At 35.0% G+C, this 14,536-nt stretch overlaps 2 protein-coding genes across 4 annotated transcripts; both read right to left on the bottom strand.

Annotated features, from left to right (window-relative positions):
* Nucleotides 1-2,129: 2,129 nt before the first annotated feature.
* On the bottom strand, nt 2,130-4,376 carry LOC149385761 (tetraketide alpha-pyrone reductase 2-like). 3 transcript variants are annotated; one of them, XM_089626910.1, is made up of 6 exons: nt 4,271-4,376; nt 3,972-4,160; nt 3,371-3,579; nt 3,122-3,284; nt 2,467-2,656; nt 2,130-2,348 (listed from the first exon to the last, which is right to left on the bottom strand). In XM_089626910.1, exons 1-6 carry the CDS (start codon nt 4,374-4,376, stop codon nt 2,207-2,209), a joined length of 999 nt encoding a protein of 332 aa, XP_089483036.1. In that variant the 3' UTR covers nt 2,130-2,206. The 3 variants fall into 3 exon arrangements, with proteins under 3 accessions (XP_089483036.1, XP_089483038.1, XP_089483037.1); XM_089626912.1 differs by having other exon boundaries at nt 3,371-3,553; nt 3,982-4,160; XM_089626911.1 differs by having other exon boundaries at nt 3,371-3,559; nt 3,988-4,160.
* A 6,999-nt stretch (nt 4,377-11,375) lies between these two features.
* On the bottom strand, nt 11,376-14,216 carry IDD11 (indeterminate(ID)-domain 11). The gene is made up of 4 exons (XM_089626599.1): nt 14,074-14,216; nt 13,011-13,197; nt 12,522-12,930; nt 11,376-12,423 (listed from the first exon to the last, which is right to left on the bottom strand). The coding sequence occupies exons 2-4, from the start codon at nt 13,171-13,173 to the stop codon at nt 11,559-11,561; spliced, it is 1,437 nt and encodes a 478-aa protein (XP_089482725.1). The 5' UTR covers nt 13,174-13,197; nt 14,074-14,216; the 3' UTR covers nt 11,376-11,558.
* Nucleotides 14,217-14,536: the final 320 nt, after the last annotated feature.

The raw sequence follows: 14,536 nt of genomic DNA, 5'->3' as shown, positions 1-14,536 counted from the left end.
TTCTCGTAGTTCATTCGAGAATTTATTAAAAATATTAAGTAAATTAAATTATCAACATATTAAATTTAATTTACTACATAATGTTATAATGAAATAGTGTGAAATTATTTAGTCTAGTGGACTATTTTTTTTTCTTCTATATATATGATATTTGGAATAAGTATTTTTAAAGAGATAGGTAGACGGGCCAATGCATCTCCCTATCTCGTAATCAGAATCGGAGATAAACTTTTACCTAAGGATGTCAATCACTAGAGCAACAATCAATCATATTATGACTTCTAATCTTTCACTGGAGGACCATCTCCTCAAATATGACCCCCGTAAATTAAGCGACCCATCGCAACAGGATCTCGAAGGCATGAGGCCGACAACCAACCCAAAATTTTCATTTTGAGTGTTACATGCATGAGATTTTAGGAAAGGTTCGGTAGAATACCATGCAACAATGAGAAAAAGATTCGGCTAACTAGCAATCAAACCAAAAACAAACCATTCAGAACTTAAATGTCCTAACGACAAACAACAATGGGAAAATATCAAGAGTATCCTCGTGTTTAATCGAAATGCGAGATTTACCCATTCGATTTTTAGAAATATCAGACATATCCATTCAGTTTAATATAAATGACATATACACCCCCTAAAAAATGTTATATTACAAATATCACCATTTTCTTTTATTTTTTACAAAAAAAATAATCTGAACTCCCCAAAATACCATTAATGAAATAATTTTTTTTAATTTTCTATTCTATATACAAAAAAATTAAATTAAAAAATTTCTTTATAAAAAGTTAAGGATTTTTTTTATAAAGAGAGATTTTGATTTTTTTAAAATAAAATAGTAAATAAATATTTATTCTATTAAGGGTATTTTAGGGAGTTCAAATTATTTTTGTCTAAAAAATAAACGAAAAAGGTGATATTCGTAATATAACTTTTTTAGGTGAGGTATATGTCATTTATATTAAACTGAAGGAATATGTCTGATATTTCTAGAAATCGAAGAGATAAATTTTACATTTCGATTAAACACGAGGGATACTATTGATATTTTCCCAACAATAATCTAAATTAATAAACACAACAAGCAAACTAGCTACCATCTTAAGCGATTTAAAGTAACTACTGAAAATAAATTCAACATTTTCTACAGAAACCCATTCTCGAGAACAAGCAACAACATTCACCGAACCTCTGTAGGACACGACGGTCCAGAGCATAAGACTTTGGAGATGCAGAGAGGCGGTTAAAAAAGGCGGCCACAGAGACAACCACCACGCCAAGTGAGACGTGACTGGAAACAATGTAGGTGTCGTGTGAGGAACATTTAATTAAGATTTTTTTATACTAATTAAATCTTAAAATATTGTTGTGCATATTCATTTAATCAAGATTTTTTTTCTTCTCTGCAATTGCTTCACCTGGTGGTTGTCGTAGTTCATTCAAGAATTTATTAAAAATATTAAGTAAATTAAATTATCAACATATTAAATTTAATTTACTACATAATGTACTAATGAAATAGTGTGATATTATTAATCTAGTGGACTATTTTTTTTTTTTCCTTCTAAATATATGATATTTGGATAAGTATTTTAAAAGAGATAGGTAGACGGGCCTAATTAACTACCTGTCCCTAATTATGTATAAAAATTTCATCACATATTGGAACATAGTACAACGTTGTGAGGTATTTCATTAGAAATTATCACCAGCTTATTATTATATGGACCTTTTGAGGTACTTCACTTGGAAGCAACGAATATATTTTTTTATTTTATTTAAAAAATGATCAGTTCTCTCATTCACATATCAAACCACGCGGCCAGCATCAATTATATACATCTCACATCCCACAGTACAAATATTGGGCGGAATTAATCATGTAAGAGTATGTTCTCTGATTTTATTTTTTTTGGTCACAAGTATGTTCTTCTGATTAGTTCTTAGGCAATGTATTTGAATAGAACTTGTAAATATAAGACTTTTCAGCCGCTTAGGTAAAAGTTAAAATTTAGAATGCGTGACGTCAACACGAGTTTTCTCTTCTACTTAAACCAGAAAAGAATTTGATAAAGATATATTTTAGACTTTTTCTTGATATCAAACTCTCCACCATGCAAAAATTAAAACTATAAATAAATAACCCTATTTCCATATACTTTATTCAAATTTTGAAGACATTGCTAAGAAAATAACTTCAAAGAAATCCTTTCTCTTGGAAACTCTTAACGCAATCGTCAAGCATTTCCTCAATTGTCTTGAAATTAGAAAGTCCAAGTTGGGCTATTTTACTTGTGTCCATGCTATGCCAAATATTATTTCCAACCTGGTCACTACACCTGAAACATATTACACAAAAGACAAAATGACACCAGCCTAATAAGCTGTTACAAAAAATAAAAGGAGAGAGCCTCTACGAACAAAATGTAATTATAGCTAGCTAGAGAGAAAACTCACTTGCTCTCATAGGGGTAGGATGGGTATTTTGCTCTTAACAACTCAACGATTTGAGACCAATGAGCCACTGAGCTTGAACATATAAGCCTGCCTGAAGCCCTAATCTCTTCCATTGCTAAAATGTGAGCCGCGACGACGTCGTCGATGTGAACAAACCCGAAAGTCATGTTCGGGTACTCGCCGCTCAACCCTTTTCATTTGAATATTCTCAATTATCATATAATTATTAAATGGGATCGAATACAAAACATGACCAAAATTTTTAGTCATACTAATGCTGACATTTTCTATTAATATAGAAAAAAATATAAGTATAGAAATCCGAGTACATAAACCCTAACGTACTTTTATAATTAGAGCAACTTTGATTATTTAGAAAAAAGAATATTAACTTAAAACCTATGCAAGCATCAAATCCGAGTACATAAGAAATCGTAAAGTATGTTTGATTAGCGAAATTTTTTAGTAATAGAAAATAATAACCAAAACTATTTCCAAGCATCAAAATCCAAGATGATAGCCTTAACGACGCAGATTTTATTTACGCAATTTCAATTGTAATAAAAATAATAACTGAAATGCACATGTAGGTATCAAATTAAAGATATCTACTTTTGATAGAACCAATTAATATTATTTTAAGTATCAAAATTACCTTTGATTAGGGCGAGTACCATGAGGAGAGTACTTGTTGGCTTCGGCGCTAGCAAAGGGCCAATCACAAAAGAAGGGTTCACAACAACTAAATCTTGTCCCGTCTCCTCAGCAAACCTCCACGCCTCTCTCTCCGCCGTGGTCTTCGCATAAGCGTACCAAAGCTATACATTTTCAAGCGATAATCAACTTCTTTATATTTTGGGAGAATCGATATCTTTTATCAAATGATTTTTTTGACACTACATACATTGTATTGTTTGCAGTATTCGGGATCCGACCAATGTGACTCATTGAGAGGAGAGATCTCTTGAACATCGTATCGATATCTTATCGAAGAGCATGAAGATGTGAGCACGATCCGCTTCACGCTATCCGATTTTGAACATGATCTCATCACATTTAAGGTCCCGTTTATAGTCGGATCAATCAAGTTTGACTGCAACACATACACATAAGCTTACGATAATAGTAAATTTCCAACATATGCAAAAGCTATATAATTACACCATGATACATTAATTTACAATTTGATCACGTTATTTTAAATCAAATGAAAAGTAGGAAAATATAAAAATAGGGGACATAGGTTTTAAATTAATCCTACTAATAGTACGTAAAAAGCATAAAAATAAACATATTAGTTTTCAATATCCTAGACTACACATTAAAAGAGTATCCAATAACTGATTGATTTTATCAAATAGTATTCCAAATAAGGAAATATATGAAGTTTCAAGATGGGTGATGGGTTGAAACTAAAGCATAGAAAGTTTAGCTTAATATATACTTCATTCTTCTCTTGGCATGAAATAAATAAGTAAAAGAATAGATGACTTCTATGCAAAAACAGGTAGCAATTAATGCCTGAATGTTGTCATCGAAAGGGACGAGCACAGGCGAGGCAGTGTGGAAGACGCCATGGACGCCTCGTATTGCCTCGTCAAAGCTTCCTTCGTCATTCAAATCAGCTTTGAATATCTTAAGCCTCTCCTTAGCCCCCTCAAACTCCCTCAAAAACCCTACTTTGCTCTCATTACCTACATTTTTCATAATAATAACAAAACACAAAATAGTCTCAAAACTCGTCATGTTATATACACTAATTACGTATTTGCATGCATGCAAATGTATGGTTGAAGCTATGTACTTGGATCTCTCACGGTGGTCCGTACAATATGTCCTTTCTCTAGCAGCGTTTTCACGATGTAACAAGCTATGAAGCCTGTTCCTCCGGTGACGCAATATTCCGGCATTGTTTAGTGCTCTCTCTCGATATATCTAAATTGCGTCACAATATATGTCCTAAATAGTGAGATGAATTTTGATTGTTTTCGAGTCTAAGGCGGTTGAATTCGATTATGAGTGTCACGTTTTTTGTTTGTTTGTGTATTTTTAGTTATGCTACGTTTATTTTTGTAGTTGTGTCATAGCAAACGTGTTGTGGTAGATGACTCATCTCATTGATGTTGCTTTGCGCTGGCTCAAGAAAGATGAAATCAGGATTTAGTTTGGACATACACAAAGACACACTTATTTCTCAAAGATATTCACGGTACCATACATTTCAGCACTTGATAATTTACAATGAAAACAACGTATATATTTTTGTTTGTTTTCTTTTTCTGTCGAGAAAGACAAATTACTATATTGACTTGCACTCGTAATTACATGTTTAAAGGCATAAAACCCAATTCTTGTGTTCCCTTGATTAGATATTTTCATTTTGCGTATTGGGTTTTCAATAATTATTGATATAATAGAAATTGCATGATATATATATATATATATATATATATATATATATATATATATATAAAGGAAATGAAGTGAAGACAAAATAGAGAATAATGTACAGTATAAATAATAGATACAAAAGGCTGGCATGCACACGGGTTGTCTGATAAAAGCAAGGGTCAATAATTGAGATTAATCAACTGTGCCTTGACTAACAAAAGATATATCCAATAATCTTTTTTTTTTTAATATTTAATTTCCTAATAATCCGATCCCTATGCTATTTTTTTTTTTGTTATTAGTGCCAACTATTAACAGCGATATTATCGTCAATATTTTTTTTTTTACTTTAAATTTTGAGGTGCGATGCGAATGGTGCGATACATTTATTATTAATGATTAATAAGACCACTGATTGATTAACGAGAGAGAAATTGAATTTACTTTTCGAGGTAGCTTATATATTTTGAACTTCTTAATCAAATAGATTAAAGCAAACACTCGGAGCCAATATATCCCCAATGGTTGCAAGAAACATTTCTGTCTAAATGTGCAATTGTTATAAGAATTCTTTATTATTGGGAATAAGATAAAGTTTGCCGTCTTGGGTCCACCATTCACTTCTTTTTTATTCTGATTTTACTTGTTTATGAAATTCTTGAATTCAATTCATAGACAATATTTGCAATAAAAATATTTGTCGGCCGGACTTATTACAGAAAAGCCACAGTGGTTGAAGACTTGAGGATCTGGGTATGCAACTCGCTGAGAGATCCCAATGGAAATAAATTAGAGAACTTGGCGGAACCATAAGACTAAAATAAGAAAACGAGTGCTAACTAAAAATATGTTCGTTTAAAGTCCCACGCAACTCAACAACTGAATCCCCCAGAAAGATAGAGCGAGAATTTACGAAACATAGATGAACCTAAACTTATAGGTCGATCAGGTCTTATAAAGATAGAGCGAGAGTTTAGAAAAGAATATAAAAAATTTCCACTAAAAACAATGATCCTTGTAAGTTTAATGTTTAAAATATTTTGTTTTTGGTGTTAATGCCGAATATCGGATCAACACTTGGGGCACAGGTAGTGCGGGATGGACTTGAGGTGTCATATACACCGTGGGGTCGTCAACATCGCTTTTTTGGTGGTCTCGAGAGGACAAATGGAGAAGATGGGTAAGCCTGAAATGCCACGATCTCTCAAGAGCTCTCGGAATCACGAAAATGACAATGACTATGTAGAGAGTTTTGCACGCTACGACGTTCAACATTAGCTTGAGTGAAAAATGTGAGGTAAGGGGGGTCTAATTTCTTCTCTTGAGTTTAGAGAGAGAGAGAGAGAGAGAGAAATTTTTTTTTACATTTTCTCTAAGTTTGGAAAATCTCACTCCTCCAAACTTGGCTGATGCGAGAATTTGAGAGGTGTGTCTGGTAAGAGACACACGCTTGTCAGCTCGACGAGGAGGTTGGTGGCTCGAGCAAAGCTGCTCATGCGGGTGGCTCCAGCCAAGCGGGACCAGGGCTAGCTAATCGGCTGGCTCGACCAGAACCTAGGCCAGGCACTCAGACTAGGCGGCTCCTACAAGTGGCTAGGGCCAGACGGTTTGTGCAAGTGACTCGGGCTAGACGCCTAGGCCGGGACTATAGGGTTGATCGGCTTGTTAGGAACTTAGACCAAGTGACTCCTACAAGTAGCCCACGCTAGGCGGCTCGTGAAAGCGGCTCTGGCCATTCGGCTAGGCAAAGACCAAGGCCGAGGGGCTCAGCGGGAACTTGGGCCAAGTAGCTTGCGCAAGGGGCTGGAGAGCCAAGTGGATAGGCGGGAACTATGGCCAAGTAGCTTGTGCAAGTGGCTCGAGTCAAGCGATTCGCGCAAGAGGATTGGGTTAGTGCAACGAGTATGAGATTAACCACTTTCGCTGTGAAGTGTCATGTTTTTTCGGTTGAAAAAATGACACTATAATATTTAGGATGTGTGCTGGTATTTGTTAGTTGGATTAGACACGCAATTACTTAAAATTTGATGTCTTAAGAGAACATTATGTTTAAAGTTGATCCATGTTGTATAGTTACTAGATGTGTGGCGTTTAGGTTCGGGTTATTCGTTTCTTGTCATTAATATTATATTACATGCCGGGGTCGATTTAATTAGGTCTAAAATTGACAACCCTCTCTAGTGTATTTCACATGCCCAATCACTGTTTGACAGCTCAAAAGGACACCATTATTAGGAAACTTGAATAATGTTGTGTTTACTCAAAAGTCAAAACAACAAAAGTATGTAACAAACTAATTTATATATATATATATATATATATATATATATATATATATATTGATTCAACGCGCAGATTTTGTTCCATATTAAGTTATATAAGGTGTAAACAATGTATTTTTGTAAGCAGATTATTCCAGGATTCGTTGAAAACGGTAGAAGTTAGAGGAAATGGAACAATACAAATGTAAATAAACTGGAAAATTAGTTGTTTTCTTTATATTATCAAAATAATAATCATTATTATTACCACTAGTTCTTTAATCTTTGGAAATTCCTCTAACTTTCTTTTGTCTGAAATTGGCGTGGACTCATGCGCAAATTAAGAAATTCAAACTTAACCACATTGTAAGTTAATATAGCTAGAAACGCTAACTAAGTTCAGTGTCTGTTTACAGCTCTCTTCTCTATCACGTGTTTTGTAACAGCAGATATATTGATAGAACGGACAAGCATAAAGATTTCCGCTTGGAATATATATATATATATATATATATATATATATATATATATATATATATATCATACATTATAGCCTGTAGATTACCCAAAAAAAACGGCAGTTTTTAGTTACTAGTTTCAGGCTTTCAGCTAGGGTTTCTAAACAATGTTCAATTTCTTAAAAATATACGCTAATATTTATAAAATAAAATAAACATTAACCTCTAATTATTATGAGAAAGGTTAACACAGTAACTAAAACAAATGGCATTATCAAGACAGCTCACAAGGTCGCTCGCACTAATCCCAATTCTATAACGCAAAAGAAAATGATATTTTCACGAGTAACAGCTTTTACTTTCTCGAAGGTGACTCCTAATGAGGACCTAACAATAACCCTGTAGGTTATCATCACATATTGGGCCACATGTACGTGTGATTTTAACAGAGAAAAATGAGAAACACTTTATTTTTTTTGGAAAAAGCAAATTAAAGAGAGAAATAGAACTAACAGCTAGGCCTTTAAACGATTTTTTTATTTGTATGTTTTTGGAAAGCTGTGTGAATGATACACATACGGGTCAAATTAAAAAGGCGGCATTATTATTACCACAAAGCTATAATAATAATAATAATAATAATAAGCTACATAATCTTTTACAATGACAAGTCAACTGGATGTGTTAGGCCACGCCAAAACAGCCTCAAAATACACACACACACAAAAATATAACCATTCGTTTCATCACTCTTTCAAACTAGTCTTCTTGGGCTTGAAGCAAAACCTCAGCTTTTGTTTCTTCATCACTATCAGCTTTTTAGTCCATACATACACCACCATGATGATAAACTAATCTCTATGAATCTCGAATTATTATTTTATATTATTCTTTTGTATAGTACTGTCTTTTCCTGTTCTCCTTTGGTAGCTAAATAAATCCACAAGACAAAAGAGCATCAATTTGGGAACTGCTCTCTCTCTCTCTCTCTCTCAATTTTTGTGAACAGTATGTTTGTCTCATACACTTTTACCCACACTCACAGATATATATATATATATGTTAATAAATAAAGAGAGTTGGAAATGGCAAACATCCCTACATTTCTGATGATCTGAAATCTGCAGGAAAAGGAAAAGAAAGAGTTTTCTATTTTTATTACTGTTCACTTTCATTTTTTTAAAAGGAAATGACAAACATGCTCTATCAACCCATGTCTATCATGCAATTATTCAATATTAGAAAATAATATTGGTGTGTGTGTGTCATATATTATAAGGCATTTTTTCCTTCTCCCTCTACAAAAATATTAATAAAATATAAGATTAGAAAAGTGGGGAGATCAAAAGAATCTCTTATGTGCACATCGTATGTATATATTTTTATTATACTAATTACTTTCTGAAACCAATGAAAGGACAAGTGCAATGACCACTTACTGAGAAATTACCTAAAAGGAAATAATATTATATAATTTATATTTACAGACCTAAGGCTTAGGAATCTTGGAGATTTAATTATGCATTGAACACGATCTACCCACACACATGCATATATACGCATATACACAGACTGATCTTCTTTAATTTAGCTTTGGTATTAATTTATTTGATGTCTTTCTTTCTCTCTCTCCCCCCGGATCTGATCCACTTTTTTGTATTTGCATGATAAGCTAATGATGCCTTATTTGATTGTACTCATTATGTCGATCCGATTAATGCACGCACATAGATTAACATGTATAACTCTCAATCAATTATATAAGACAAATATACGAAGTAGTACGACTCATTCTGTCAATTTCCCTTTGTTTTTGTCAATTTCCTTCTTTTTTTTTCTTTTTTTTTTTCAATTTCCAACTGTTCACCATGTGATAGTTTATTTTGTCAATTACTTCAATGATGTTTTGGAAACAACACACATTCTCGTCCATATAAATAATTTAACATTTTTTCTTTCTAAATGTTGGAAAGAAAAATATACCTTCTGATATTTTTACATGTTTGATTCATCATGTCATTCATGTGATAGTTTATTTTGTCACTTACTTCAATGAACATTTAGAAAATACTGGCCAGATATATATCTAATAAGCTAAAAAAAAATAAGCTATGCTGGTTCGATTTTCTGGGTTCTGAACTATGTAATAAACCAATATTTTTTTTACCTAATGGTTGAACTAAAATATAGTGTCATTATAAAGAGAGGCGTTGATGATAAATAATTAACGCATAAATAATAGTATAATACTCACAAGTTTGTAGCAAAACTTATACCTAGGGATTGAATCCCCACTTTCACCCATATTAGGTGTCAACGGGCATCTCTTTATAATTATTATTTTTCTTCAAATAAACACTGATATCTATAAATAAAACATCCTCACCATATATAAGAATCTTTCTTAGAGAATCCAATGCCTTTTGTCTTTGTATATATAATTATATATATACAAATTCACCGTATATCCTTCTGTCTAAAAATATTATAATTAAATCCAGTACATATATTATATTAACAAGCATATACTAGAGTATTTATAGAGATTCTAATTGCTTGCATGAAAACTTTAAATGTTTTGTCAATCAAATAACATGCGTCAAACAATTTATCTTCGCCTTTTTTTGTTGTCCTTTTTTTTCCCTCAAAAAATCACCTGTCGGATTTGGACAACAGAGAGTCCAATGAGCTGGTATATGCATTTTGTTTCACATAAAGAGAATAAATAACCTCCAACTTTTTCATATAAGCAATTAAAGGGAAGTAGCGAAGTCAACCATTTATAAGGTAATAATTTTCATCCCAAAAAAAGAAAATAAAAGTTCCGGTCATTTCAGATTAGCTAGTTTCTCGCTTTTGTTCTTCGTGACTTGGAAGTATTTTTGTATCAAAAGTAGTGAAATGGTTACGGCAGAATGGTCAAATTGACATTACCTATGTTCTTTTTAGAACTTAACGATCAAAACGAAATTAAATGTTTTATAAAATATTGCTTTCTACCAAATATATTTACATATAACAAGAACTACGACGTCATCGTCATGCATTGTAAATTACCGAACTTGGCATTTGACTTGCATTTGAATATACATATTCTTAATTTCTAATCAGTATTTTGTACGTACGTTTAATATTCTAGGTTTAATCAACAATGATCGAATCGCGATAGAAATTTTAACCTCTAAATTATCTAAGTTCGAGCTGAATAGTATATACTAGACATAAAAAGAAAAAAGATATTAAATACTAATAACATTTTTGTTTATTTCGTGTTATATGAGCTGAATAATTCGAGTGAAACCCCTATTTAGTCAGAAATGACGAGCCTGATAATTAAGATAGAACAATCATTGATTAAAAAAACAGGATTAACACCGTGAGAGCTCTAATCACGGGAATTGCATGCTGAAGTGAAACTCCAATAAAATAAATATATAAAATAACGAGGCTAAAGGGGAGACTCTAAAAAAAGATAGGCATTTAGATAATTATTTTTATTTTTTTAGTGTACCCTCATATTAAACAGTTAATATTTTATTTTGTTATCATTTTTCGTATCACTCCAAACCCAAATAAATATTTAAATTGAAATGATTAGCTTAAACAGTCTTAGATCTTAGTCTTAAATCTAATATCTTAAAATTTCTTCTCCAATTAGTTGAGAAATACCTTGCAAACGGATAATATCAGACGAAAGAAAAAAAATTACAAAAGAGGCTTTGGAATGTGGGATGTTGCAGAGAGTGACAATGCTATTGCTAATCCTCTCTTCGGGAACATAATCAGCAAACAACGAAGATGACAAAAGATAAAAATGATATTAAATATATTTAAATTAAAAATCAAAACTGTATTCGTTTGATATAATCATATAAATGACCAGAGCTAAGAGAGAAAGAAATGGATATTTAAACTTTTAAACATTATATGGTCCATAAACTGTATATTGCATATGTAACGAAAACAGGCCATACATGAAACCTTACCAAGGCTTGTGAAGAGTCTGCTGATTGTTTTGATGCTCATGATGAGAGATATTGATGGTGTTTCCAAGACCAGCGAGGCTGAGAATATCGCTGTGCGAAAGCGCTCTCAGCCCTAGGAAATCCCTAGTCAAACCAGCCTGATGATGATTATGATCGCCGCCACTATTGTTCCCCGTGCTAACACCGGCGCTGATTTCCCGGTGAGTTTTCGCCGAGAACCCGACGCGGTCATTAATCCCGTCCCCTCTCGGCGCCGGAGATGAAATCGAGGACGGCTCGTCGGAGCTCATCGTGGCGCCGATCTGAGCCGCCTTCTGGAGCAACGCCGTGGCCGACATGTGAGCCGACATGACCGGCGGCTGAAACGGCGGAAGCCGAGCACCCGCGGCGGAGCCGGCATTAGGGTTAGGGTTAGGGTTTGGCGAGAAATCACGCTCGTCGGTAGAGAAATCTTGGAGGCCCGAAAAGATGTGCTGATTGTTGCCGCTGTTGCTGATTTGGTGGTGGTGATCGAAATGCGACGGAGCTTGATTCGGTCCGGCGAGCCACGGCGGCATCAACAGCGGCGAATTCGAAGAGGAAGAAGAACCGAATCCATTTTGCTGTTGCTGCTCCTCTCTCTTCATCAACAAGACCGAATTGTGTGCTGTATTGGCACGGTGATGATGATGATGATCAACAAGCATTTGCATATTATTATTATTATTATTATTCAGAAACTGGTTGAAATGGTGGCGCTGAATCATCGCCGACTGAACCGGCATCGGAGCCACCGGATTCGTGGCCGTGGTGATGACCGCTCTGGCGCTCTCCTCCGCCAAGGCGTCGCAGAAGGCTCTGTGCGTTATGAAACTGTCTCTCCTGGCGAAGAAATAGATATAATGTTAATTCAATTAATCAACAATTAATTAGTAGATTGATGGATGAGTGTGTGAAATTGACGAGGATGATGATGATACCTGGAGAAGATGGTGCCGCAGTCGCAGCGGTACTCGCGGGTGCCGCAGGTCTTGGAGTGGGCCTTGAAGTCGGAGTGGACGGCGTAGCGCTTGGAGCACTTGTCGCACTTCCACCGCTTGTCGCCGTGTTTTCTGGAGAAGTGCTTTTTGATTCCGGTGAGGTCTCCCAGGGCGCGGGCGGGGTCGTGGTGGACGCACCCGGCCTCCGGGCACACGTACACCTTCTTCCTCGGCGGCGGCGCGTCTTTCCCGCCGGGACGCTGCTTCAGCTTCCACGGCAGGTTGTGGCCGCGCCGGTGGAGCTGCAGGTTCTGGTCCCTCTGGAACCCTTTTTTGCAAACCTCGCACACGAACCGGTTCGTCGCCATCAGCGTCTTCGGCGACAAAGCCACCACCTCCGCCTCCGGATCTGCTCACCATCCCATACTTAAATCTAGTTAATATATTATATATATATATATATATATATATATGTATTATTATTATTACCTGGGTTTCCGGGGAGGTTTCTCTTTTTCTTATTTGGTGGCTGCTGAGGGATTTGAGGCTGTTGTTGGAGAGAGGAGGGAGAAGTGAAATAGGGAAACTCCGGGGGTTTGTTGCCGCCGGAAGAGCCGCTGGCTTCGCCGGAGGCGGTGGTCAGATTAGACATGCTCTCGTCGGCTTGCTGTTGTTGCTGGTTGAACAACATCATCTCTTTTTTTAATTTTTTTCTCTGATGATGACTGTGGTGGTGATGAGGATATAATTATATAATATTCATGCAATTTATTTTTTAAATGATGGTAGGTATAGGTTTTTGATGGATATGGGGATGGACATAGATCTTGGTTTTTTTTTTTTTTTTTTTGTTGACTGAATCTGAAGAGTGTTTTTGGTGGGATCTAATTGAGACAAAACTTAAGAGCCAAGATGTGTGTGTGTGTGTTTTTGTGCTGTATAGAAAAGATATTAAAAACAAATAGTAAAAACCTTGTGAAAGAGAGAGAGAGAGAGCGAGAGAGAGAGAGAGGAATCAATAAGCAAACAAATAGAAGAGAGGAATTCAAAACTTGGTGTGTCACAAGAGAGCAGAGAGTACTACTAGTTCTGGTAGTCTATGATGAAGTTTAATAAACAAGCCATGAAATGAATAAACTAATTTTCTCCACTATACACACTCACACACACATGGACACACCTGTGGTGGCTTCTTCTTCGTTTGGCTCTAGCCCAACAGACAATTTTTCGTTTTTGAAAGCTCTAAAAGATACAGCACAGACTGTGATGAGAGAGAGAGAGAGAGAGAGAGAGCTTTAAGTGGCTGAGACAAGAAAGAACCAGATCTTCTGTAGCCGCTTTTCTTCTTCAAGGCTGAACAAAAGAAAGAACCCTATATGCTGTTTGACGATACCAAGAGGAGATAAAAAAAGAAAGAAAAAAAAAACCCAATATCTGCACACAAAATATGAACAAAAAAACAAAGACCCGGTTTTTATTTTAATTTTGTAAGAGAGAGAGAGAGAGAGAGAGAGAGAGAGAGAGAGAGATGTGGATGAGAATGATTTCATACCTCTCTGTAGTATGTCCAGGCAGTCCAAAAAACAACACTCACAAACCCTACGGCTAAATCTGACGTAGCACTTTCTGTCTTTTCCTCTGTTTTCTTTCTGAAACCCCGGGAAAAGAAAATACATATATAAAACAGAAAAATATATTCCTTTCTTTATTGGTGTAAATCTGCTTTCCCTTCCCTTTAACAAAGTTTTTTCATTTTATTTTTCTTCCCTGCTAGCTACAACCTTTTTGTTTAGTCACCCTTTGCTCTCTCTCTCTCTCTCTCTCTCTCTCTCTCTCTCTCTCTCTCTCTCAACCTTTTTTCGCTTATAAAGTAAGTAAGCAAAATGAAAATGTAAATTTATGTGCAAAAGCAATAACATGTAAAAAGAGAGTATGATTTTCCATAATGTTCAAAGTGAACATAGATGATTTTTATTTTATTTTAATTATACATATATAATCATGGCCGGTAGACC

This window comes from Urtica dioica, chromosome 9 (assembly GCF_054948205.1).
Source record: "Urtica dioica subsp. dioica isolate 48M chromosome 9, U.dioica_male_clone48M_v1_H2, whole genome shotgun sequence".
Lineage (NCBI taxonomy): Eukaryota > Viridiplantae > Streptophyta > Magnoliopsida > Rosales > Urticaceae > Urtica > Urtica dioica.
This window is presented reverse-complemented; position numbering and strand designations above follow the sequence as displayed.